A 24,555-nucleotide genomic window follows, 5' to 3' on the forward strand; every position below is an offset into this window, starting at 1 on the left:
TATAAAATGTGATTATGAGGGCCACAACAACGCGCCTTGAGACCACCATGACAGCGGTGAGCTCATTTCTATACATTTATGCCGGCCACATGAGCGCGGATTAAAAGGAGTGATAAAGAACCTTCACAACGAGTGAATTATGGAAACAGGGAAATAGATCGTGCCCAGTGAGACTTCATGCTCAAAACATACTCAGTGCTCACCAGTGCCTCTCCTGCGTCGAGCGACGTCTTGCAGATAAGCAAAACCACTTCGGCATCGCTCATTCCCGTGAACATGGCTATCTGATCGTTCCAGTGATTTAGAACCTGCAACAGATGCGTGGCGGCTTAGAAGAGCGCACGCTACATGTACACTAGAAGCAAGCCACAAGACTATTACGTTTTCAGTTCTTGTGCTTGTCAGTGTTATAATTACAAATAAGTTTAGCGTTATGAGCAAACATTAAGCTTATCAGCAAACGCAACCAACGCCTACTGGATCGATGACTCGCGTTTCAATACATTTTCCATGCGGACTTTGCGGAGCGCGAAGTCACACCTCTCTCAAACACTCTCTTTGCACCAGAGGCCTGTTCCTCAATCTTTTCTGGATGCTTTATTTTGTAATATAGCAGATTCCCATACGCGGCTGCTATTGGCCAATAGCTGAGATCAGTCAAGAAGGGTGGTTGGATCAGTGGACTTCTGCCTACTGCTACTGTGTATATTTATTCACGCAGTTTAATAAACAGGCTGAAGTAAGCGAAAATCTGCTTAATTTCGATAATAACTATGTACTTCCGGAAGAAGCCAATGATGTTGATGATGATGATGATTATGTGGATGATGATGATGATGATTTATTGGCATTCCCTTTGAAACGGGGTGGTGACAAATAGTCACCTAGCCTGCTAGGGTTAATCAGGTATGCTATACATGCTAGTCATTCTAGCATTTCTGTATACATTGATCTTATTTCTCTTCCTCAAAACTTCTCTAACTTCCTCCTGGTCTTTTTCCGCAACACTTCTGTGCTCCCCTTTGCAAAATTATGTAAAACTAACTAGCCCAACAACTTACTATTCTCTATCTATCCTGTACCGCTAGCTATGCCTGTAACGGATCCACAGGTGTCAATCTCTTCCCTGCTTTTTTCCACCAATACTATAAACGTCTCTCGCTTATCTCGAGTGCTGATCGGTTAATGCTTCAGTCAACTTTAAATCCAAGGGCTTCTAGAGGGTGTAAGTGTAAATTTCCATGGTCTTTTTTGTTTCCATTCTTTGCATCCAATTCACTGTCTCTTTTTCTCTCGCTTTTACATCGAAGCTGTTATAGGCTAGGTTCCAGGAGATCGCGTCCGCCAACGGAAGTAGGTAGATAGACCGGAAATATGTCAATAATTTTCAGCTCCATGTGCGTGGCGGCTTGGCTCCATGTGCGTGGCTGTTTCCCGCCAGCTGTGCCTTAGTATAGGTGTCAAAACGGATGATAGATGGCCCATTGTTCTACCCCTCGCCACCGCCGATGCCTCTTTTACAAGTGTCGCGATACTCGGCGGTGGCATGTCCCACAAATCATTGTGCCCCTTTGTCTCGGGACGTAGAGATCGCGCTAGCGCTTTTATCAGCAGCTGCCCTTTGGACGCTCGTTTAACCACATCTTCCAGAATCCTGACGTCAGGATCTTGACGATTCCCTGCAGTGTGCCGCGGCTATATGAACGCTGTGACTCATACGCTAGTCTATGACAATGGGGCGGACTTGGCGCAGCAAATGCGCTACTTGGCCATCGCGCCGGGTAAAAACAAGACGCCGGTGTCCTTGCTCTTTGACGAACGTGCCGAAGACGGTCAATATAGTCAATAATGACAATATATAAATTCACTGTAGCAATATTAACTATACCAGACCCACAATATAGTCCCAGCTTCGCTGGCTTATTCCCTGTTCACAGAAGTGGAAGGGCTCTGAATTTCATTTTGATGACTCCTGGTTGTCTATTCACACTTTCAATTATCCTGTACTTGACTGCCAACTTCCTCGACTTCTTCCTCCATTCGGTTTACACGCGTTTCAGGTACAGATACTTGTGCACTTTAGGCACACAATTTTTTTTTTCATCCGTGTTCCTGAGTCTTTCTTCAAAACTAATTTTGCTCTGGGATTCTCTGAGTTCAAACAAGGACCAACATATGTCACCCTGCACTGTCTCGCTTGTGGATGTGCCATGGACTCACAAAGCCAACTGGCCTACCGATCATTGGTTAACTTCCAAACTCGGCAAGGTAACCGATTTTAAGCACAGGAGGGTAATTGCGAACGTTAGCGCTGGCACCATTACTGCCTTCCAGATTTCACGCACCCCATCATATTTATTGCGGCCCCGAAGTGCTCTATATGTGTAAGAATCCACCTAGTGGACTGTCCACTCCAGCTGCCGCCATTGGCTCCAGCTTCACGAGCGCGAAGGTGCCAGCCAGCCTCCTTCGCACTCGTGAAACTGGATCCATTGGAAACGGCCGGAGTGGACAGTCCACTAGGTTGATTCTTACAGAATACCCCCCCCCCCCCCCCCCCCGCCCCGGTAAACAATTAACAGTGCACAAAGCCACATGGACAAAAAACTAAAACGGCGGAACCAGTGTCGCCAGACAACAATGTTTGTTAGAAAGGCAAGACAATGCACTGAGAAGCTGAGCACACCTCTCCCCTCTCCCCCCAACCACAACCACCTCCCCATTTTTTTTTTTTTTTTTTGATCGGCATTACTGACAAAATACAATTCCTGCGGCATGCTTGAACCTGGTTCAAGGTGTCTAGGAGGCGGAGAAGGAGGAAAAGTAGGAAGGAAAGGTAGGGAGGCATGTCCGATTTGCTACCCTGCGTGGGGGAAAGTCTTTAAAGGCGCATGGTTCTTTTTCAACTCATGAACGTAGCTGAATTTCTTGAAAGACCGTCAAATCGCAGCTACCGGCATTCTCGCAGACATACTGCTTTAAGTATCCATCATATACCTATAGCTGCATTGAGCACGAATCAGTGGGTGAAAAACCGTACATCAGTCTTGCGGGCTCGATGGTTCAAACTCCTAGGTGGCCGCCTTATGAGACAGTGCTTACCTTTTCGGGCATGTCGGCGTCAGCCTTAGCGCATGTCACGAGTGCCTCGACCTCATGCGAGTGCATCACTGAAATAAACAAAGCCAACCTAAGTGCCCCTGATCTTTATGAAGGTTTCAATTTAATGTGCTTTTGTATTTAGCACTGAAACAAAAGGCAAACCGATATTCTAGAAAGGCGGCCAGTCAGCTGGTCGCTCGATTCACGCACCTGCCTGTTCATTTCACACACTGCCGCCTTTTAAATGGTGTTGCCGTTAGAAAGAAAAGATCATATTAAAATTCCTCGCAGCATTTAAGAGAGACAGAGAAAGGATGTGAATGTTACCAGAGGTAGTTCTGGTTGGCTACCCTGCATGCAGAGAAGTGTGAATGGGGATAGAAAGAGAGGCATGGTTACACTTCCGATGAGACATAATAACCGACACTACGCCTTCAGATAATCCACGTTAACATATTTGTTACCACGACTGCACTGTCCTGTGCCTTTGCCTACGAACTCATTCCTAGCATTTAAAAAGAGTGAAATAAAAAACTAAGTATTCAAATTAGATATAATGAAAATCGGTTCCCTTTCTTCTCGTTCAGATATAGATAGATAGATAGTAGATAGATAGATAGATAGATAGATAGATAGATAGATAGATAGATAGATAGATAGATAGATAGATAGATAGATAGATAGATAGATAGATAGATAGATAAGATAGATAGATAGATAGATAGATAGATAGATAGATAGATAGATAGATAGATAGATAGATAGATAGATAGATAGATAGATAGATAGATAGATAGATAGATAGATAGATAGATAGATAGATAGATAGATAGATAGATAGATAGATAGATAGATAGATAGATAGATAGATAGATAGATAGATAGATAGATAGATAGATAGATAGATAGATAGATAGATAGATAGATAGATAGATAGATAGATAGATAGATAGATAGATAGATAGATAGATAGATAGATAGATAGATAGATAGATAGATAGATAGATAGATAGATAGATAGATAGATAGATAGATAGATAGATAGATAGATAGATAGATAGATAGATAGATAGATAGATAGATAGATAGATAGATAGATAGATAGATAGATAGATAGATAGATAGATAGATAGATAGATAGATAGATAGATAGATAGATAGATAGATAGATAGATAGATAGATAGATAGATAGATAGATAGATAGATAGATAGATAGATAGATAGATAGATAGATAGATAGATAGATAGATAGATAGATAGATAGATAGATAGATAGATAGATAGATAGATAGATAGATAGATAGATAGATAGATAGATAGATAGATAGATAGATAGATAGATAGATAGATAGGATAGATAGATAGATAGATAGATAGATAGATAGATAGATAGATAGATAGATAGATAGATAGATAGATAGATAGATAGATAGATAGATAGATAGATAGATAGATAGATAGATAGATAGATAGATAGATAGATAGATAGATAGATAGATAGATAGATAGATAGATAGATAGATAGATAGATAGATAGATAGATAGATAGATAGATAGATAGATAGATAGATAGATAGATAGATAGATAGGTCTAGATAGATAGATCGATAGAAAAACTGCCACGTGGTGGCATTCGTATACGCAGTTTCCACAGCTTCTCCGAAGTATGAAAGTATGAAACAGATGGAGCAAGCGGAAATTACATAGGCACCCGTAAATTAAAGCGCTTATATTAGTATTACATTACAATTAGCGCTCCATATACGGAAATTACGCACAACCTATGTTCGTCACATTAAGGTCTAAAAACGCTAAACAAACCAAATCTTTACAAAATTTCCTCATCATACTTATTTCGCATGGCCAAAGCAAATACTTTTCACTTAAGTGTACACTGAAGAGAACATATTTCTGTGAATTAATAGACCAACCTCACGCTTCCTAAAGGACCCATATGTCCGCATGCTTCTTCATATCATAAAAGTTGCAGCGAAGATCAATGCCGTGCTGAATATTTATCGAGATGGATTTTGCCAAGGAGGGGGTTGGCGACACGCAGAAAAAGGTGGAGAAAGCAATTTTAATTAATCCGATAATGCGGTGCCACGTGGCATAACTAGGAAGCCTGCATACAAGCCCGACACTTGCACGAAGGCACGCTACCGATTTTCGCCACCTCGTCTATTTATTACACACGAGAAAAGGGCAAGTCTGGACATAGTGCGCCATCTGACAGCTACCGACGCAATCAACTTGCACGACAAAGCCTCCGAGACTATCGTCAATGGCTGGGCAAAACAGAGTTCGCCAAACGTCGCCACCCGGTCAGGTGTAGAGTTTTCTACGAAAATGACTGGAGAGAACTGTGGCGCTGCGATCGCTCAGATACTACGGAAATGATGGTTGTAATGACGAAGTTAGCACAAGCGTCACTGTGGTCGCATGGCTCTTGAAGTGAGGAAGAGAAAGACAAAAGGATCGGTGTCGCTGGTTTTGCCTCGCGCTGGCGTTAGGCTGGAACTGCTCGGGTGCTCTTTGCGCTGGACCTAACGAGATTAAACACCAATAAACCCCCATATCAAATTTATTTGTCTCATTTGTCTGCTTGCGGCTTCAGTCGTTCTTGTGGCTTTATGTACTGCGCTTTACCTGCCTTTATGAGCCTAAATTTCGAAGCAATCCTACCTTTTTTCTAAAAGCTGCAGACAATAAGACTACGCGCACATGCAAATTTATTGCGAACTGCTTCAAATATAGCGCAACAATTTGTCCAAAAAATGATCAACTTACAACAGCCGTTTGAAGCCAGAATAATAAAATCCTGGCGAATCCATTTTAACCAACACGCTTGCAACACCCATACACACTATATCGCCGGAGTTCCCTCCGGTAATCTTTGTACAAAACTTTATACGGTCGGCATAGGCAGTGTCGCAACACCAACCTCGTGTTTTGCTACGGCCGCCAAGTGGGACGATGCCTATACCGCAAGCATTTCTTATTGGTGTAGCGGCGTGGTACGGCGCTTTAAAACTTAAAATATTATGGGGTTTTACGTGCCAAAACCAGTTCTGATTATGTGGCACGCCGTAGTGGGGGACTCCGGAAATTTGGACCACCTGGGGTTCTTTAACGTGCACCTAAATCTAAGTACACGGGTGTTTTCGCATTTCGCCCCCATCGAAATGCGGCCGCCGTGGCCGGGATTCGATCCCGCGACCTCGTGCTCAGCAGCCCAACACCATAGCCACTGAGCAACCACGGCGGGTGATTTCAAACTTGTCTCACATTTCTCGACATTTCATATAGGCTCTCGCTAATTGCTACGACGCTCCTGGAAATTGTCTTCAGTTTTCGTCGCAATAGAAACAAGCCGTGTGTCCCCTAAACATCAATATTAACACAGCCTTAAATGCAAGTGCAACGAACTGCTTGTAACTGATGACTGTGCAGCTCGCTTTTGAGTAAATGTTTATTATAGATAACTTGCACTGTGCCATTATTAAATATGACCAGTCAAGATTCTTTTTTTATTATTATGGGTGTTAGAGCACAATGACTTTGACGCTGGAGTAGGCGAAAGACCCAAGATTTTCCTCGCTTGGAAACACGTGCAAAACGTGCGCAAGGCTTATTTGGCCAACTGCTTTATACCGGCACTATTGTAGTATACTATAACGGCACGCTCACAGTCTCGGGGGCCACGCTAATATCGATCCGCATTGTGTACAAGGCAGGGCCCTCTGGTGGCAATTACGACAACTTTGCAATGTCCTCGAAGATTACCAGCGTCGCAAGGTTTCAGAGGCCACATGTGTAGCTCAGAAAAAGCATTTTTAGAATGACCATAACAGCCGCTATCTTGCTACCTACAAAAAGAAACGATAACCAGGACGACCGCAGGTGTGGGCTATTAAGCGCCGTTTTAGACACTCTCACCGTGATTTCTGGCTTGTGATATGAAATTCAATACTGCGGCCCTATATGCTGCATAGAAATTCGTTTTGGAAAATAAGGCTGCGCACTTTGGTGAGCATCAGGTGGTCCACTCTGGTACCAAATTACCAAATTTTGGGAGTTATTTGCTAAGTGAAGGGTTTCGGTGAGCGCAGTTTTGTTCCCTGAAGAAAACTGCATGATCGTTCGTGTTTCCGAACAGGCAATCATCCAGGGCAATTCTTTTAAATATGGCGAAGTTATACGCTATCATAGCAAGTGGGCTATGAAGGAGCACGTGTTACTGCTTTTCAGCTCTTGGGCTTGGACGCGATTGCTAACGGAGCAATACGACAACTATGGGGTCTATGACCACTTTCACGTATACATATCGTTTATAAATTTAGGATGGGAAATTACATGCTCACGTACAGATATCAGTAATAATGTTAATAAGCCTTGATGATTCTGAGCAGCATACCAGATATACCAATTTGAACCTTTGGCTTAGTGTTACCTGTTTCGGATTATTGATTATCTAGATGGGCGTATAAGTGTTTTTGCAGTCCATAACCATCGAAATGTGAGACCACTGCCCTGTAGACTTGTGAAAATTTACGCATCTTTACTACGGCAGAGCATCATAAGACTAATTCTAATGACGCAAGAACCGTTTATATTTCAGCGAATAGTTCGATTTATATGCAATATATCGCCTACTTCATTATGTTCCCGGATGCGACAGTCTTCACCATAGCACTCGTCATGCCATTCCTTATTTGATATATTTCTCAGATCCGGAGACAGGGACGTAGTAGATTTTCAAGTCCGTTCTAATAGGTGGTGTCTAAAACATGGCAGCTATGACGTGTTTGTGGTTCTGCAATCACTTCCTGTGCATCCCACAAAAGCATAGGCTTGGAGATCTGTTTCTGTTACTTATAGCCACAGGTCACTGGGGTGTGGGTTCAGACACCACCTTATTACTGACTTGCTTGAAACAAACGTAAGAGCCTTTTCTTAAATCACTCGGTTAGTTGCTGAAAGGATCATCTGCGTATAGGGGAAGAAAGTAACCGTCTCATGAATTCTGTGATTGTAAAAACAACCTTATTTCTTTATGCGAAAACAAAGTGATAAAGTTTTAACATTGTTTAGATTTTTGTACGTTTGTTCTGCATCCTAAATTTGATGTCATACCGCGGTATTTGAAACGCACGTCAAGAGTGTTTTTCTTCATCTGCACCGACAGAATTATCTAGATCAAGTCAGTGTCAATTTTCTCTAAATCTGATGGCGAGAGCGAGAATAAATCGCTTCCGTACAGTTCTTCATATTCGCGATGAATATTTTGCGTAATCATTTCCGAGTTAATCTTTAAAATGATTAAAAGCATTGTGCGATACATTGTACAAGGGTTCTCAAGAGGATATCTTGTGAAGCGGAGATGATTTCTCTAACTGCAAACTCTTTTGCAAAGGTCGAGGTAGGAGGGGAAACAGTTTCCCCACCATATTAACTTCTTGTCAGCACCTCTTCCTTCGTTTGTGTGATCTTATGTAAGCGCTTGACAAAGATATTGTTAAGGCAGCGTTCTTCAGGAGACACATTCAACCAGTTTAATGCTATTAGCTGTCATTGACTCTCAAATAGGATATGAGAAAACCAAGCCACAAACATCTCCTCCGTGAAGCAGCACAGCGTGGAATGCGGCATTCATTGCATTACTTGCTTGGCGAATTCCAGAGGTACCTAACCTTACTTTCATTACTTCAATAAGTTCATAAAACGACCTGTAACCAGGCACTTACATTAAAATCATCCTGGGATGCATGCAACACGCTAAATCAAGATTCTAAAGCAATTTAAAAAAACGTCCTTGACATGTTTCTTTTTCTTTTTCCTTTTCTTTTATTGCGATAGCAATTATATGGACACTTCAAGCGGATTTCTGCCGTCGGCGTCGCCGTCGCCGTGAGGTTCCGTATAGATAAAATCTTCGCCGCGCGCCGTATGCCCGAGCGGAAGCGTGCGGGGACGAGCGCTATCACGGAGAGCAAACGCACTCAATCTCCCACGCGCAAGCAAGGAAGCGGGAAGCCAGCGCCGGAGGGAGCGGGGGGGGGGGGGGGGGGAGGGGGGGCACTTCTACTCTGCCAACAACCGCGCTCGTCGCTCGCCCGCACGGTCTCTTATCTCTCCCACGCGCAAGGAAGGAAGCGGGAAGCCATGCGCCGGAGGGAGCGGGGGGGGGGGGGGGCGCACTTCTACTCTGCCAACAACCGCGCTCGTCGCTCGCCCGCACCGTCTCTTATCTCCACACGGCTCTGACCTTTATGCACTGTGCATTCGCCGCTCAGTTTCTGTTGAAGCGATAGACCGCACGTTCCTTCGCCCGCTGCAGCGTATGGGCTTGCTGCCAGCGTTTTGACAGTCGTTGTCTGCAGTCATTCAGTGGGATCTATTCACGTTTGTTTGTGCGCGCTCACACCACGCTTGTTCATTCAGTTAGTAATAGTCGGGCCACATTTTCCAACGCACGCTACACATGTAATGCTGCCCGGATCGACAGTGCAGCGCTACAGGTGTGTCCCTTCGCACGCGCTGCCCACGGGAAGCGGTTCTCATCAACACCACCGTTTCACACGCGCCTTCTCGTGGTCATCGAGTCTCTCTTCATGTCGGTCTACTTACGCCGCAGCACACCTGCTTACTTAATCAGCTCATGTTTACTACAATTCATACTGCTACCAAAGCCGCTCACCTTACTTCGTATATGACATTGCTGTGTTGCTATCGCATTCATTGCTTCGCCCTTAGGGCGAAACTGTGACATTTTTTTAGAAGAACAGCTGTTAAGAATTCTATAATTTATGAGTGCCCATGAGTAATATATTTTATTGCTGTAACTTCTTGGTCTGGCGAAACAAACATATAGCTTCTGCCGTCGCGTTTCCGAAAGGCATTCCAAGAAAACTTGTTAAACCTTCACGTGAAACCAGAATGGCACCCTATGATTAGACAGCTTATTGTTTTGCGCACTGATAACCCTGTCTCGACAGTGTCATATCTTATAGGCTCTCACATACGCCTATTATCGCCAAACCAATATGAAATCCCCTCGCTACCAAGAAGAAGAAGAACAGTATATTCTGTATTGTTTTCATCAACCTAAGTAAAACAACTTAACGCCATGTGCATTTGACTATTTTTGCTTTATGACGTTTAGATAAAACACCACCACATCCGTGCATCCTATAATATTCTCGGCAAATGGGAAGCAAACAGAAACTTTAGATCAATCTTGACCTGAACGACGATGTGGGTTGCTTCATTATTCTCCTTGGAAGAGACCTGTTCCTAAAGAAAATTATATTCAACCCCCTGCTGCTCTTCTCGTTGAAGAGAACTCAATTTATTCAAACTTTCCCTACTCAATAACCTAGCCTATAACTTTTTTGTATGACAGCTATAACCATCGAGTTATAATTCCAACAATTGTACCACTTGGGTATAGCACAGCTCCGATATAATCTGCAGTGGTTAAGACAAATAAATCGATATTTTTACAGACAGATCATGTTATTAGCATTTATTCTTCGCCGAGCCGCTTGAAGTTCAGTCAGGGCAGCATTTTCAGCAGATTTTAGCCTCGCTAAATATGTGTTCAGAAATGCGCAGCCATCAGCGTTACAAAATTGTATCGTGTGATCCGTGTCATATTTACTCGTGTACTCACGACAAACATTGAACGGTGCTTCATCGCCGAAGACGAGCGATACGATGTGCATAATCGTGAGCAGGAGCCTTGTCTCTGTCATTGCCGCTATAACGTTCTTGAAGGAAGTGCTCCTAGGTCACCAGAAATGAGCGGACTCCACATGCAGTGGCCACTGCCAGGCTGCTACTAGCTGACTTCGAGATTGCCAGCGCCAAATTTCACTGCGGGGTCCCCTCGAGTGAGAATACTTGCTGCCGGAGCTAAATGTGCCTAATTAGGCAAATGAAATCAACATAATTAGGCCGGGAATAAAGACGTCGCAGTGCGGTGTTTTACTTGGTAATTATGCGACAACTGGAAACTCCACAAGCTCTCCTGAATAAATAATTGGTGCGGTAGCAGCTCTTCGGGTGGCATTTTAATATACAAATGAACCAGTTACTCGTTAGATTGGCGCACGAGGTTACTTTTTGGCAGAGAAGGAATGTCGCTCGATGTGCGTGCGTGCGTGCGTGCGTGCGTGCGTGCGATTTTGCTAGTGTGTGTGTGCTGAGGCCGATGTTGTAAGTTGTTGCCTAAACATACCTAAGAAAAGTGAATATCAAACTACCTTAACAAAACAGGTATTGTAAGGACTAGAAAGGTGCTTAGCAACCTTTTCAGTGGCTTTGTTTCCCGCTGAGATCATTCTGCACTGCAGGTGCTGTATTGCGGTCTTCATTGCGAAGTGGCTGGCCCCCGGCAGTGCTAAACATTTTAAGCATGTCTTCTCTCACAGCTCGTCCACCAGAGAAGGTTCACTTTTGCTTGGAGTTGTAGTGTGAACTCCCTTGTCAGGTACGATTCGTCATGAATGCGTTTCGCCAAGACACGTCTCTGCTGGCCGCAAATTAGAATTAATTATACTGCTGAAGAAATATCGACACGACAATATTTTTGCCCTGTTACGTAGCTTCCTTGCCTGATTACCTGCATGGGTTACAATAAGTGCATTGATGGGTTTGTCTGGATGGCTGAGATGGCTGGAATTTTTAAGCGTAGTTCCGATTGTTCGTGTATTTCGAAGGTCACCGCAGGCAATACTGCAGTGGCCGAAATGAACGCTGTTTGCAGCGCTAAAAAAAAGTTACCTTGAGAAGATGGCGGTATCTGGTGCGAGAGCCTGCCACGGTCGCAGTAAATTAGTTTTGAGCCAGACGAATTGCTTCTTTCAGTCTTATGGTTTTCTTTGAGTCTTTATTTATGCTGTCGCAGAATGGCACTTAGTGCGGACATATCAAGACAGAAATGCGATAATTTCTGACATTGATAACGGGATTACAAAAGAGCTGTGGCCGTACGCCAAATACATTTTCTGCTAAAAATATTTTTTTATCGGAGGCAGGGGCGATTTCGTAATACTAACACAACTGACGTATCGAACTTTGTGAGTTCTCCGGTAGCTACGAATAGCCATATCATAGCGCTACCTTCACTTGCTGCAATGGCCTGTAGTGTCCTTCCACGTGGGCACATTGGTACAAACGCGCACGACCTAACATCGTAATATAACTTACTAATGAATATCTGACTTCTGGGTGGCTGTAAAGCTAAGCACTAACCCATAAAGGTTCTTTATTTTTTAGAGCTCAGCTCTTTGGTGCGCGTTCCAGCAGCCAGCGTAACCGAGCGAACGAGCACAGCGAAGGATGAAAGACGGTGATAGCGAAGAGACTGCGAAGCGGAAAGCGGAGGACGAGGGTATGGCGAAAGCGTGAGAAGAAATGCGTAGTGCTGCGCAAGACGAGCTCTACAGCGACGACGGCTACAAGATGGCGCCAGAGAAGCGCGAGTCGTACGTTCACCGCTGACGCCACCGATACCATATATGGAAGCAAAGCGTTGCATGAACGGAGGTCTGTAAGTGACGGCTGCTACATGTGAATCGCGTCCACGCGTCATCCGCACGCTGCCTCTCGCGATCTCCCGATTAGCCAGGCAGTCGCCCCGCAATTCGCTCCGTTTGCGACGTGCCGCTCGAGACAGATTGTCCTCGCCAGCCAATATATCGCGAAAAGAAAACACGTATAGAGCTGCGCTCAAATTTCGCATTAGGGAATATGGCAATCGTCGGTGAATTTTTCGTGGACTGGAATAGTGTCTTTTTCTACGGCGCCTTAAACAGCAACCACAAGAGGCTCATCATAGAGCCCCGCTTTGTCTTCCGCGAAAATCATTTTGGGACCAACGATGATCATAACAAAAGCCCGGCGGTTCATTTAGTTAACTTCGGTTATCTCCTTTGTAACAATACGGGCACACACTCACGAAATATATATTGAAAATAACTTATTTTGTTCAGTGAGTGCCCGTTCTGATTGTTTAGCTGTATTTTGCGCTCGCTTATTCAGGTGCACAAGCCTTCTTGCGAGATGCCTCTTTTGCAAGTGTAATGCTACCTCAACGCGTGCGCCTGAAACTACTAGTCATTTGAATAAAAGACGATTGCCACGATATTAGGATGCATTTGCATGTGTCTCCATTTTGATGAGCTCTGTAACTCCCATTCAAGCCATCATCATCTCCCCCTTTCCATTTGAACCATGCTTCGCTCAGTTTTCGTATTTCTCTCTCTCTCTCTCTCTCTCTCTTTCTTTCTATCTATATTTTTCACCCGCTTTTGTTAAGGTTTTTTGTCGACTTACTGGCATATACGAGAAGTGTAAATGTAATTTTTTTCTATATTCGATTACCGATTGCATCTTACTTCGTTCTTATTTCTAACTCAAGTGCTCTCTTCCTGAAATGATGAAACGAACGCTGAGCAAATATTTCTTGCTTATCAGCGTCGTTAGCTTGTCTTCGTAAAACTTGTGAAACGCTATTCTATATGGAAATTATTCAGGCACAAAATGGGCGTAAGCTAAATTATGTTTTCTGCAGGGACAGGCACTCGAGTGTAACTGGGACTCGGTGGTGCACCTGTTGTTACCCTAACATCGACAACTTCCAATCAGAAAGAGGTTACGAGAAGCTAAAGCAAACAGCACACCTTGCGCCCAATATACGCGGCATTTGATGAACGAACGTCTCACATGCCACGTTTTTCACTGACCACTTATCGAAAGTAACTTAAGGGAACGACACAGCTCCCTCCGAAGACTTGAGCTGGACATGACAAAAATCTGGATTGCAACGTGGTTTCTCTTCTTTACGGGTTTCAGCAGAGCACAGGAAGATAGGTTTTTCAATATATGCCGTAAGTACAATTTCCACGTTGCAGATGTCTGGCAGCATCATAGGTCATAAAGATTAGTTTCACGGCAGTGTATCTGTGAAGCGAATGTAGAAATGACCAGCAAGGCCGGCTAATATTTAGCAGCCTACACGACTAAAGTCCTCTGTTGGATTTCTGCGCGTCCGTGTTGGCAAGTGAAAGGTTGCAAGCACGTGATCTGGCATTTCAAGCAAGCTTAGAAAGGCTTGAAATACGCTTGTGCGTTCTCTTCTCTTCTCCGTTTCTCTCCGTCTATCTGCACAATTCTTTCTACGTATCCAAATCATTTTAATCCCTTGCTAGGACTCTTAACAAAGTACAGCGCAAATTTGCCTACAAGATAGTTTGTAAAGAGGCAAACTCTAGGCGATGGTCAAAAATTCGCCGCGATACTTAACAAAATTAAAATGCCCCATTACCTTTATTGCGGTTTAATTTCATCACTTCTTGTTCCAGCAACGTTGAACACAAAATTTCTTTCTTTTCGCATTCATCCTCAACAGATACGTGGTATATTTTATTTAAATGGCACAGGTGACAGTTATCACGTGCAGTACTTGGCATCGAGCTCCTGCCAAAAGTACTGTATTAGGACTCATATTATACTTTTGGAGCAGCATATCCACTCTAACACTAGTTCCTTGTGGTGTCTACGGTGCGCTGCTACGTCCGCATGTCGGACATGCCTCATTGCACCACTGTCTTAAAGGACGTCCTGTCAATAATAATGCAGCGCTCAGAGGCTTTATCGATGAGACGACTTCGGCCATCCGAAGCTATTAGCCATGAATAAGGTGATCTAGTGTTCTTGAAACTCTAAGTTAAGTTACACACCTTCAGCGGCCAGCATGCTTGGGTCGCTGAAGATTTTTTGTTTATGTAGTCGCAAATCAACTTCGGTGCTGGCCTTCAGCCTCAGTCTGCTCAAGATTTCTATCTGCCTCAGCTGCTAGGCTAGATGCAATTTTGTTGAAGTTTGGCTGTTATCTTACTGAAAGCCTGTCGTGAAGATGCGCTCAATGTTGATGACAACTATAGAGAACCCTCGAACCCAACTTGCTGATGAATAAAAGAAATTAAGATCATTACTGACATGAAGCATGTCACGAATAATGACACCGACTCTAAGGGAGCATAAACCAATTTTCATCTACGGGGAAATTTATGTAGGTTGTTCATTAAACCATTAAACACTGAAAATCACATCATTCGCATAGCGGCCCAGTGACTCCCCAATGGGAGAAGCTCTAAAGCTGATGCGACTAAGACAACAGTGCAATTTATCTTCGACGTATTTCGGGCGCCAGTAAATGAACCGCATCTTTGGGAAATCGGTGTTTCATCCATTGCTGGAAAGTGATTAGACAAGTATTTCATCCATAAGATGCAAAAAGGAAATAGTTAACTCATAATTTATTGTGAAAAGTCCAGAGAAATTCGGAGTGCATTCTCGCAGTGTGAATTCTTAACACATATTTTCTATTAGCCTTTATGATTGGTGCGGAATCGCTGCACTTCAGATGTTGACAAGTATTTATACTCAACAGCTGAGCGTGAACCTCTCCGCTTACACAAAATGACCATGTCTTCTTCATTCAAATATAAAAACCACAGTATTACGTAACTGTTTCGGAAAGTACACGTTTTATGATGTTGCAACGACCGTAAATGTAGGCTGATTTCTTTTTTCAGTGTACACTGAGGAACAGCTCCAGTACTTCATGAACTGCATTCATGACCGCGCAACGGAAAAAGTGAGCCGCATTTTACCAATGTTTAAATTGTTTCTTTCTCTTTCTTTCTTTCTTTCCTTCCTTCCTTTTTTGTTACTATTTCCAACTTTTTTTTTTACAATCGTGTAGTTTAATACGCGTACGCTGCAATCACGATGACATCTTAAGCTGCACTGGAAGCACGCGATTATTTAGGAGATATCGTGTGTTGAATAGTGCAATAATTTAGAAGAGCAAACATATGCCGAGTAACGCTTAGTTGTGGTTGTTTATTGTTTTTAGTTCGTGCGGACTGTATTTGACGCGCAGAGCTCGTTTCTTACATACCTTCCGAAGTTAAAAGTTTGGTTAATTGGTAGCTGAGAAGGCAGTAATAAAGCCGTCCCTGGCCGTGCCCAGTATCTGTCTTTCGATGTCCCCCACTCTTTTCACCATCTTCTAGTGATTACCCGAATCCGTCCCTGCCACTAGGTTATCGAGGTGTGGGCCAGCCACAAAGCCAACTTTGGTGGACTGGAGGAGTGGGAGCTCATATCTATGCTCTGCAAGGCAGCAGTCGACGCAGGTGACGCCTTGGTAAGGAAATGCACGGGTTACGTAGTTCTCATCTGTCATATATTTTCCTGCGAATCCCATGCGATTAGATTTCATATTACTATTTTCTTCTACTACTCTGTTTTACACTTTAGAGAGAAAGAGAGACTTATTAAAAGAAAGGCACACTATGTAAATATTTAACTAATGCTAGATAGATAGAACGAGGTAAAATACAGGAGAAAGGCGGGGAGGTTAACTGGAACGAAAATCTGGTTTGCTACCCTACAATGAAGTACGAGAGGACGGAGGTAAAAACATGAGAAAGCATATACACATTGTCAGAACACTGGATCACTTGCGGAAAAATGAACACCAATTCAGGCTAAAGCCGTATGTGCACGTCTGTTGCCCTTTAGAACTGTAGCAGTGCCTTCGACACCGTCTGCTGCGATGGCTTGGGAGGTCGGCATTCCAAAATTATCTCATTTGATTGTTGTCTGTGATTAAAGTGAGCTAGCGCAGTGGCCAGTGATTGTTTGTGTTCGCGGTCTATGTAAAAAAATGACCCATGCTAGAATGAGGCACCGTTTTGCTATCGAAATAACTCTTCAATAATTTTGTAGCTTTTGTGAATTATCTGTAACGGCGTGCTTAAGCAACCGTCTGTGAATGTTCTGTAAATGTTGTTGTGTGTGCGTGCGTATCAACTCTTGTCGCTTCCCTTTTCTTTCTTTCTTTCGCGGTCTCCCCCCCCCCCCCCCCCAATGTTGGACAGCAAACCAGCTGCGACCTGGCTTTGGCTAACCGGCCCGCATTTCCTTCTGCTTCTCCTTTTCTGCAAATCAAACGAAGACAACTAACAGTTCTACTAAACCTTAAACACGGGTTTCACCCTTGCACCCTTTGCAGAGCTCTTAACCTGTAAAATTAGAGAGATAAGATAATTGTGCGAGCACATTGCACGCCCACGTAATGAAAACGTTATTAAAGGAATTGAATTGCAACAGGGCGCTTCCCAAGTTGCGCCAAGTTTTCCTAGTAATAAACTACAAGCTTTGGCTATACTTTTTACCCTTTGTAAAAAGTGTCGTTCTGTGGACTTCGTTTCAAATTTGAATAGCAGACTGCAATTTGAAAATATAACAGGTGTTCTATTTTTGTGGGGCACATTGATCTCTACGAATGTCGTCGTTAACGCGATTAGCATTAAAGCAATATAGCGACACAGCCTGTTGCCAGCGCCGAAACGCGTGATGTACGAGGCGTGTACGGTGTACTGCAGCCGGGTTCCTCTGACGCGCTTTTCGCTGGACACGCTGCGCCACCTAGCAGCGCTGCCTAGTCCGAACGTGGCCTCCGTGATGCGTGGCGCGCCGGTGAGTGCGAACGCAGAGAATGCTTTTCACTCACTGCCCGGAGTATTCCTGGCACTACGCTAAAGTGTCAAGCTGCTGTGCTTGAAGAACCCGCATGACGCGGCTTTGATTCCGCCCAGCACCGGGAAAATATTAAAGGACTTTTTTTTTATTGAAGAGCAGAGGGAAATGGGTTAAATTCATCCGTACCCCATACATGCATGCATACAAACAAACAAACAAACAAACATATACATACATGCCGCAATGTGGGTGAAGTTCTCCAAGAATGCTAATCGCATTATTATGCTAGAAGTCCTTACTCTTGCAACGGCGCTTTCCAGCGCACACTGTTCTTAAAGCCTAAACTGAACCACTGCTGTTTTTCTTTCTTGCAGTACGAAGAATTTGCCGAGTTCCTACCGGTAAGTGCGCGTGACCATCTTTTGTTTAAAAAGTTTCATTCCAACCAAAACTGCGACAGAAGCTGTTTTCATGAGTCGCATGTGTTCAGACTTGCAGAGTTGTGAGGCAGGAGTCACAAAATGCGAACTTTAGAGTTATGTAGCATTCATTTCCCCTTCTAAATCACTTAAGATCCAAACAATCATGTTTGCAGCTTGAGAAGTTCATGAATTCGGTGCCTCATAGGCCGCACCGCTGGGACCAGGGATATTGTTGCCGTTCATGTCGAGTGTAATCATCTCTGCTTTGGGAAAAGAGCGCTATGCTAGAAAACTAGCAGAACAAACTAGTCTTAGGATGCAAGTTGTATTGCTTTCGACTATCTTGACTCCAATAGAAATTAGGACAGAACTTTTATATGACTCACAGGTGAGAAACTGTCTTTTGTTAAAGAAGCTATAGTAATAGCATTTTTTGTACATTCGTATTTGGTTAAATATAAAATTTGTTTGCATCACGCCATCTTAGGATATTTAGCTGTGTCAGATCACACTCTCTTATGCAGTAGGTAACGTCGTCCAAATTGCATGCAGATGCAGTAATGCAAGTCAGCATCCGGATTTCTGCTGGCGATAGTATTACGCAGTTTCAAGCCTCAGTTTCGAAACACACAAAGACCGACAGTCTGTTTCTCTGCTTTCTCGGGATTAATATTGTTGACACCCCTTCGTAAAAGGCGCCATTGCCATATGATTTCCTGTAAATTTAGGATGACGAGAGGCCTGCCCTCGAGCAGACAAAGACCCAGTGCTCACTGGAAACAAGACGCAAGTATTATGGTGAGCACTGTCTTTAAAGTTCATAGCGCTGCCTGTAAGAGAGGTTGGCTTTGTCTCAGAACGTGTTTAAATGATAGGTACGAAAATCTTCGCAATATCTGGAGTCGCCGCCGTCCTAAACCACAGGAGAGTAATCCCAGTAAGGGATGTTCTGTGTGTTCATGATATTCAAACACCTCAAGGCACCACTTCACGAGCAGAGACAAAGGCGTGCTCGTGTTTTTAACTAAGATAACCCGAGCCGTTAGGCAAATAAAAATCTGAAGGAACGTGAAGAAGCTCACTAGTCTTTGTTGCATGTGATATACAAAACGTATGTAGGCAACTCAATGATCAGGGTTCCCGCCACCTATTCTGTTGCTTATGTGTCTATTCATTCGTCGAATGTAGCTTTGAGAATGACTTTACAGTTTCAAGTACTCAAAGCAACTATGCAAGTACTATGCAACTGCAGCCGGTAGCATGTTCATCTTTGAAAGAAAAGGAAGGTAGCATCTTTCAAGGAAAGGAAAGTTTAGGGCATTAAAAGACTCCACCGTGCACGACAGAATTTGGTATATTTTTATCACTGCACAAAAGATAATTTCCTTAGGCGCCGATATACGTTATCATTCAAAGTAATCTTCATTAGCTAGCTAGGATTTTTTTGTGTGTGTAGCAGTCAAATTGACTGTAGTGTGCCACGGCACAGAGTTATTTGTCTTCACTACATGTTGTTGCGCACAAGTTACATAAAAACATTTATTTCCCTCTCAGGATACTGACTTGACACCTGGCCGTATACGTTGTCAGTTCCAGTTGTTGAACAAACACCTGTAAGGGCCCCATGGGGTTTTAGTAAATTGTCAATAAATGTTTTGCGCTCAAGGGATGAGCAATGTGTCTGGCTTTCTTTTAATACTATTCAACACAAGTTAGAATTTTCACGACCATATTGTCAATAGCAGCACTTTTACCATATATAGTCCTTTGTTATCCTGAGCAACCTTAAGCATCTTATGTAAGCGCCTAATGAACGCACTTCCTATCGCACGTACTACAAAGCAAGTGCGCTTAATGTGGTCAAATTAAACTAAACTATATTCTGGGGTCTGACATGCCAGAAACACGACCTAATTATGAGCATGTCGTATCGGAGAGCTCGAGGATTAATTTTGACCACCTCGTGCTATCTTTAACATGCACCCAATTCACGGTACAAGGGCATTTTTTCATTTCGCCCTCATCGAAATACTGCCGCCTTGGCCGGGATCCGATTTCGCGACCTCGGGCTGAGCAGCGCCACGTCACAGCCGCTAACCCACCACGACAGGTCCCTCAACACAGAATCGACATGGAATGACTTCCGACGTGCACTCGACATCCAGATTTAATGCACCATAGGGTCATACGTATAAGCACTTTTATTTTGCTGTTTCTACAATGCATGAATTCATTTAAGAGCATTAATTAAGCTTCATGGCAATTCTATATGAACGATGCGTCACTCAAGTTTACTGTGGATGAAGGTTTCGTATATAAGTTTGTGGATTGAGTGAGGGGACAAAAACCAAAGTTATTCTAATGTAGCCGAGAGATTTTGAGACATCGGCGGAAAACTTCAGGATATGTTCAGCTTATGTTAATTGGCTAGGGATTAGTATTCAAAGGAGGTATATTCACCTGACAACATGTCTGATGAGTTTAGCGAGTACTGAAATGTGACGTGAGACCAGTTGCCCAATACAACCATTAATTTGCACTTCGAAGCATTCATTTTGTCAACTAACGTAAGAACCAGTTGTAGATATGTTTGTCGTAAGGTTGTAGCATTACTGATCTTTCCATTGGAACCTCGACATTATATACAGAATGCAATCAGCTGTAAACAGATGAATAGATGATGATATTCCTAATAGTAGGAGTTTTTGAAAACGTCTTTATCATGTATTTTAAGGAGCACCGCTGCTCTGGACAATTCGTCCTCCACCGGAAAACGATGATAGGTCATTTAAAGATAACAAAAGAAGTGGACCGAGAAACGCTGCCTTGAGGTACTCCGGACGTTGCTTTAGTAGTGACAGAAATTTGGCTGGCGACAATGGCGAATTAAGAGCGTTCTGTTTAAAAGCACTTAATCGTAAGACAGGAGGGTCACAGCAAAAGCATGCAAGTATTTCTTTATTCTTTATTCAAACAAAACTCGCAGCGCCATTGGCATTATTGCGAGGGGCATAATACAGAATAAAACAAATCAACAGAGTTTTGGCTCACAACCTCAGCCGGCTAACAAATTCCACTCCGATATGATCCTTGGAAAGAAAGAAAACTTAAAAAGGTTAGTCCTGGGGGCATAATCCCGAACTTTGAACACATGGTCTCTTCGGGTGGATAAGTAATATGGAGGACGCAGATATGACGAGGCCTTGTTTCCAGTTTGATTATTATATATAGTGTAAAAAAGCTTGAGACGAAGATTCTTGCGGCGTTCGCTTAGAGGAGCCCATCCTAGATTTCTTTTTAATTCCGTTGCACTATCAAACCGATTGTACCGCCCCAGGATATACCTTGCAGCAATAGACTGTATGCGTTCCAACGCTTTAATTCGTACTTTATTCGCTTTAATTCGTACATCTATGTTTTTGTTCAATAGTACTTATTATTACAAATTATACTCCCCTCTTGACTATTGTCACCAAGGGTTGACGAGGCTGGAGCAGTCGACCTTAGAGTTGGCCCGCGAGGCCTTCTCATCAAGGTAAATAAGGAGTGCATCTAGTGGCCACTTGCGCTGATTGTGGTCTCCAACGGGTCGTGTCGACTCGGAATGGGGACGGTATGGAGGCGGACGGCAGCTTTCGTGTCTGCACGGATCGCGCTGTTGCGCGAGCCGGACGGAGCCGCACTAGATGCTCAGTGTCGGCTGGCATAGGGCTTTGACATCTTGAACATCGCCCGGTAGGCTGCATTGAGCCATTCGACAGGTAAGTTGCGCTGTCGACGGGGTAGACGTTAATAGATGTGTCCGCACGCTGGCGTGCACAAGCGTGACAGCGGTGTCGGTGTGCACTCTCCTTAGGCATGAAGTGGCGAAACGCCCGTAACGGCGAAGGACCGGGTCTTTGTCCACCGGGTAGTGAGCGCGCGAAAGTGAATTGGAAAGCAAATATCTATGGTTGAAATGATTCTGGTAATGTCTAAATTTGTTTCTATATCAGGGCAGGCATTAGTGACGCAACGTCAGGGAGAAAATTTTGTTGCCAAATCTGTTAAAAGCTTGGGCCGAATTCATGAAGCTTTCTATCGGATTAATTCTTTGTCATTTGCCGGCTTCATCACTAATGAGATGAACACCATTGCAATTGGTCTCAGCCTCTCTTTATGAATGACTTGCGTTTGTCAGTTGTAGCCCTGACGATTTTGTAGCCCTGACGATTTTGTAGCCCTGACGATTTTGTAGCCCTGACGATTTTGTAGCCCTGACGATTTTGTAGCCCTGACGAGTTTGTAGCCCTGACGAGTTTGTAGCCCTGACGAGTTTGTAGCCCTGACGAGTTTGTAGCCCTGACGAGTTTGTAGCCCTGTAGTCCCGTTGTGGAAACAGCCACAGACTGAGCTCCCAGAATGTACGTATGGGGGGGGGCTAGTTGGTGATGTCTTCTGCAAACAGTGTTACAGACCATAGAATGTGTAGGAAAAACTAGAAGGGACAGGGCAAAGTGATGTCCTTTCAGAGCTAGTCGTTCTACGCTTTGTATCTGCTCCAACGCTGCTTGATAAAGCCTGAGAGACTTCTTGTTCTACCACTGTTTATCACTTTAATCCACCTTCGTCTGCCATTTTTTTCGATTTCAGCATGAAAGTGCTTCAAGATTACATTACGAAAACACTTTTGCAGAAGTCGCTTACAGGTAAATGCAACAGATACATTTCATAAAGCGTCGCATTCTTTGATTAATCCATAGAAACTTGTAGCAATTAAATATTTCGAGAAAGCAATTGCTACGTGCAAAACACACAAACAACCCTAATGGGTGGCTAAAGAGAAATAAGTTTCTGAATACAAGCTCTCAAATTAATATTCCCGGCCCCATCTCGCTGGATACCTAAAAAAAGCAAGAACTTCAGTGCCATTCTAGTCTGTAAAGGTGGATGTCCAGCGGAGCTGTATATATATGGTGATAAACTATATTGATTTAAATAAAGATACATACCGCATGAACTGTCATTTTCTACCGTGTTGATTACTTTGTCACTAAGGTGACTTTAGCTTTGTGGTCGCTATGGTAGACGGCCCTGGGTTCTGTAACGACGCCGGAAAGGTTCTTCGCGAACGTAAAGTCTACGCAGGACCGATGACGTGTGGTAGGCCCAGCGATGTTCGTATAGCACTGAATGCCTTCGCGCCCATTCCCGCTTCTGCTCACGCACTCGTTTTTCGTAGGCATGCTGTTCTTCCTCGGTCCGCACAAAACGCGACCTACCCATCTGCTGGAACGCAGCTGAGATAACGTGCCTATGCAGTGCGTGACTTCACCAGTCAAAGAGATACACCCATTGGCTATTTTCAGTTTTTTGCACAACGGAGACAACTGTGGAAGAAGACGACGAACGCGCGAGCAGTGGCACGAGAGCGTTAGCACTGTTGCGCCGAAGTACAGCGCCTAGAATATACTTTGTAAGTATATTCTAGGCACAGTAGCCGAGGGGCGCCAACCAGCCAGTAGTTAAAAAAGACGACGACGCTCGAGCCACTGATGATGATGATGATGATGATTGTTTTTGGTCTACGCGCTCTGTCTAAGCACGCAGCGATCCGCTGGAAACTATACTCGCGGACAACTTTCTGTGGCAATGAAGGGAAAGCTACGGAGGCAAAGCGCGCACAAGTGAGAGCACTTCTGAAAAAAGTCCCGCGTTTTAATCCACTTTGGTTTAGGCTGGGGAAGAGGAAGCATAAACCGCTTATTAGCAACAGGTAAATAAGAAAGAACACACCACTGAGTGTAAAAGTTTGCTTATTTTGCGGTTTTTCCCTTCCGCGTCTGGGCAAACGGGAAACAGTCGCTTGTGAAAGCTGCGTCCATTCAGCGTCTGTTCCGAGCAACCAAGAGCGCAGTCAAACACTGCCGGACTACTTGGCGCAGTAACACATGTGCAGCATCCACGCGCCCGTAGCTTTCCCTGCATCGCCACAGAAAGTTCTCCGCGAGTATAGCGTCTAACAGCTCCACTGTAAAAAGAAAGCTCAAGTACCCTTCTGTGTGGGCGCGGTAGAGCCACTAAAGTATAAAAGGCGAAGCATCACTTGCTATAGCAAATTAGTAGAGAGCTATACGGAGTAAGGATAGCAGTTTTATCAGCTGTATAAAGTTGGACATGCAGCAGCACCAGCAACGCGCAGAACTGTTGTCGACACCATCGGCGTTTCGTCCGCGTTCGCGCCGAACGCGCGCGACGTTGGTGACTGTTGCCGGTGCCGCTGGCGGCGGCTTAGAAGTTTTCGACGACGTCAAAACGGGACACTCGTCGAGCAGCATCGGAAGTCTTTACCACCTTCTCGCCTCGCAACGTGTTTATATTTATACACATTTGGTGCCGCAGTTAAACGTCGCCTCCGCTCCCTCCCTCCCTCCCTCCCTCCCTAGAACCCATGCCAATTTTCGTCATCAGTAGCGAAATTGAGTGGGC

At 44.0% G+C, this 24,555-nt stretch overlaps 1 protein-coding gene across 3 annotated transcripts in view; it reads right to left on the minus strand.

Annotated features, from left to right (window-relative positions):
- LOC119456114 (uncharacterized) overlaps window positions 1-24,555 on the minus strand; it is a 99,796-nt gene that overhangs the window by 3,602 nt on the left and 71,639 nt on the right. For 2 of the 3 annotated variants that reach the window (XM_049669551.1, XM_037717718.1), the window contains exons 2-3: window positions 3,103-3,170; window positions 204-308 (exon numbers count right to left, since the gene is read on the minus strand). In XM_049669551.1, coding sequence (XP_049525508.1) covers window positions 204-308; window positions 3,103-3,168 — 171 coding nt within the window. In that variant the 5' untranslated portion in view covers window positions 3,169-3,170. Of the gene's footprint in view, window positions 1-203; window positions 309-3,102; window positions 3,171-10,778; window positions 10,905-24,555 lie in introns of those variants that run through there. The other variant, XM_037717717.2, reaches the window with a different exon arrangement.

The sequence above is a fragment of the Dermacentor silvarum genome, chromosome 6, assembly GCF_013339745.2.
Source record: "Dermacentor silvarum isolate Dsil-2018 chromosome 6, BIME_Dsil_1.4, whole genome shotgun sequence".
Classification (NCBI taxonomy): Eukaryota; Metazoa; Arthropoda; class Arachnida; order Ixodida; family Ixodidae; genus Dermacentor; species Dermacentor silvarum.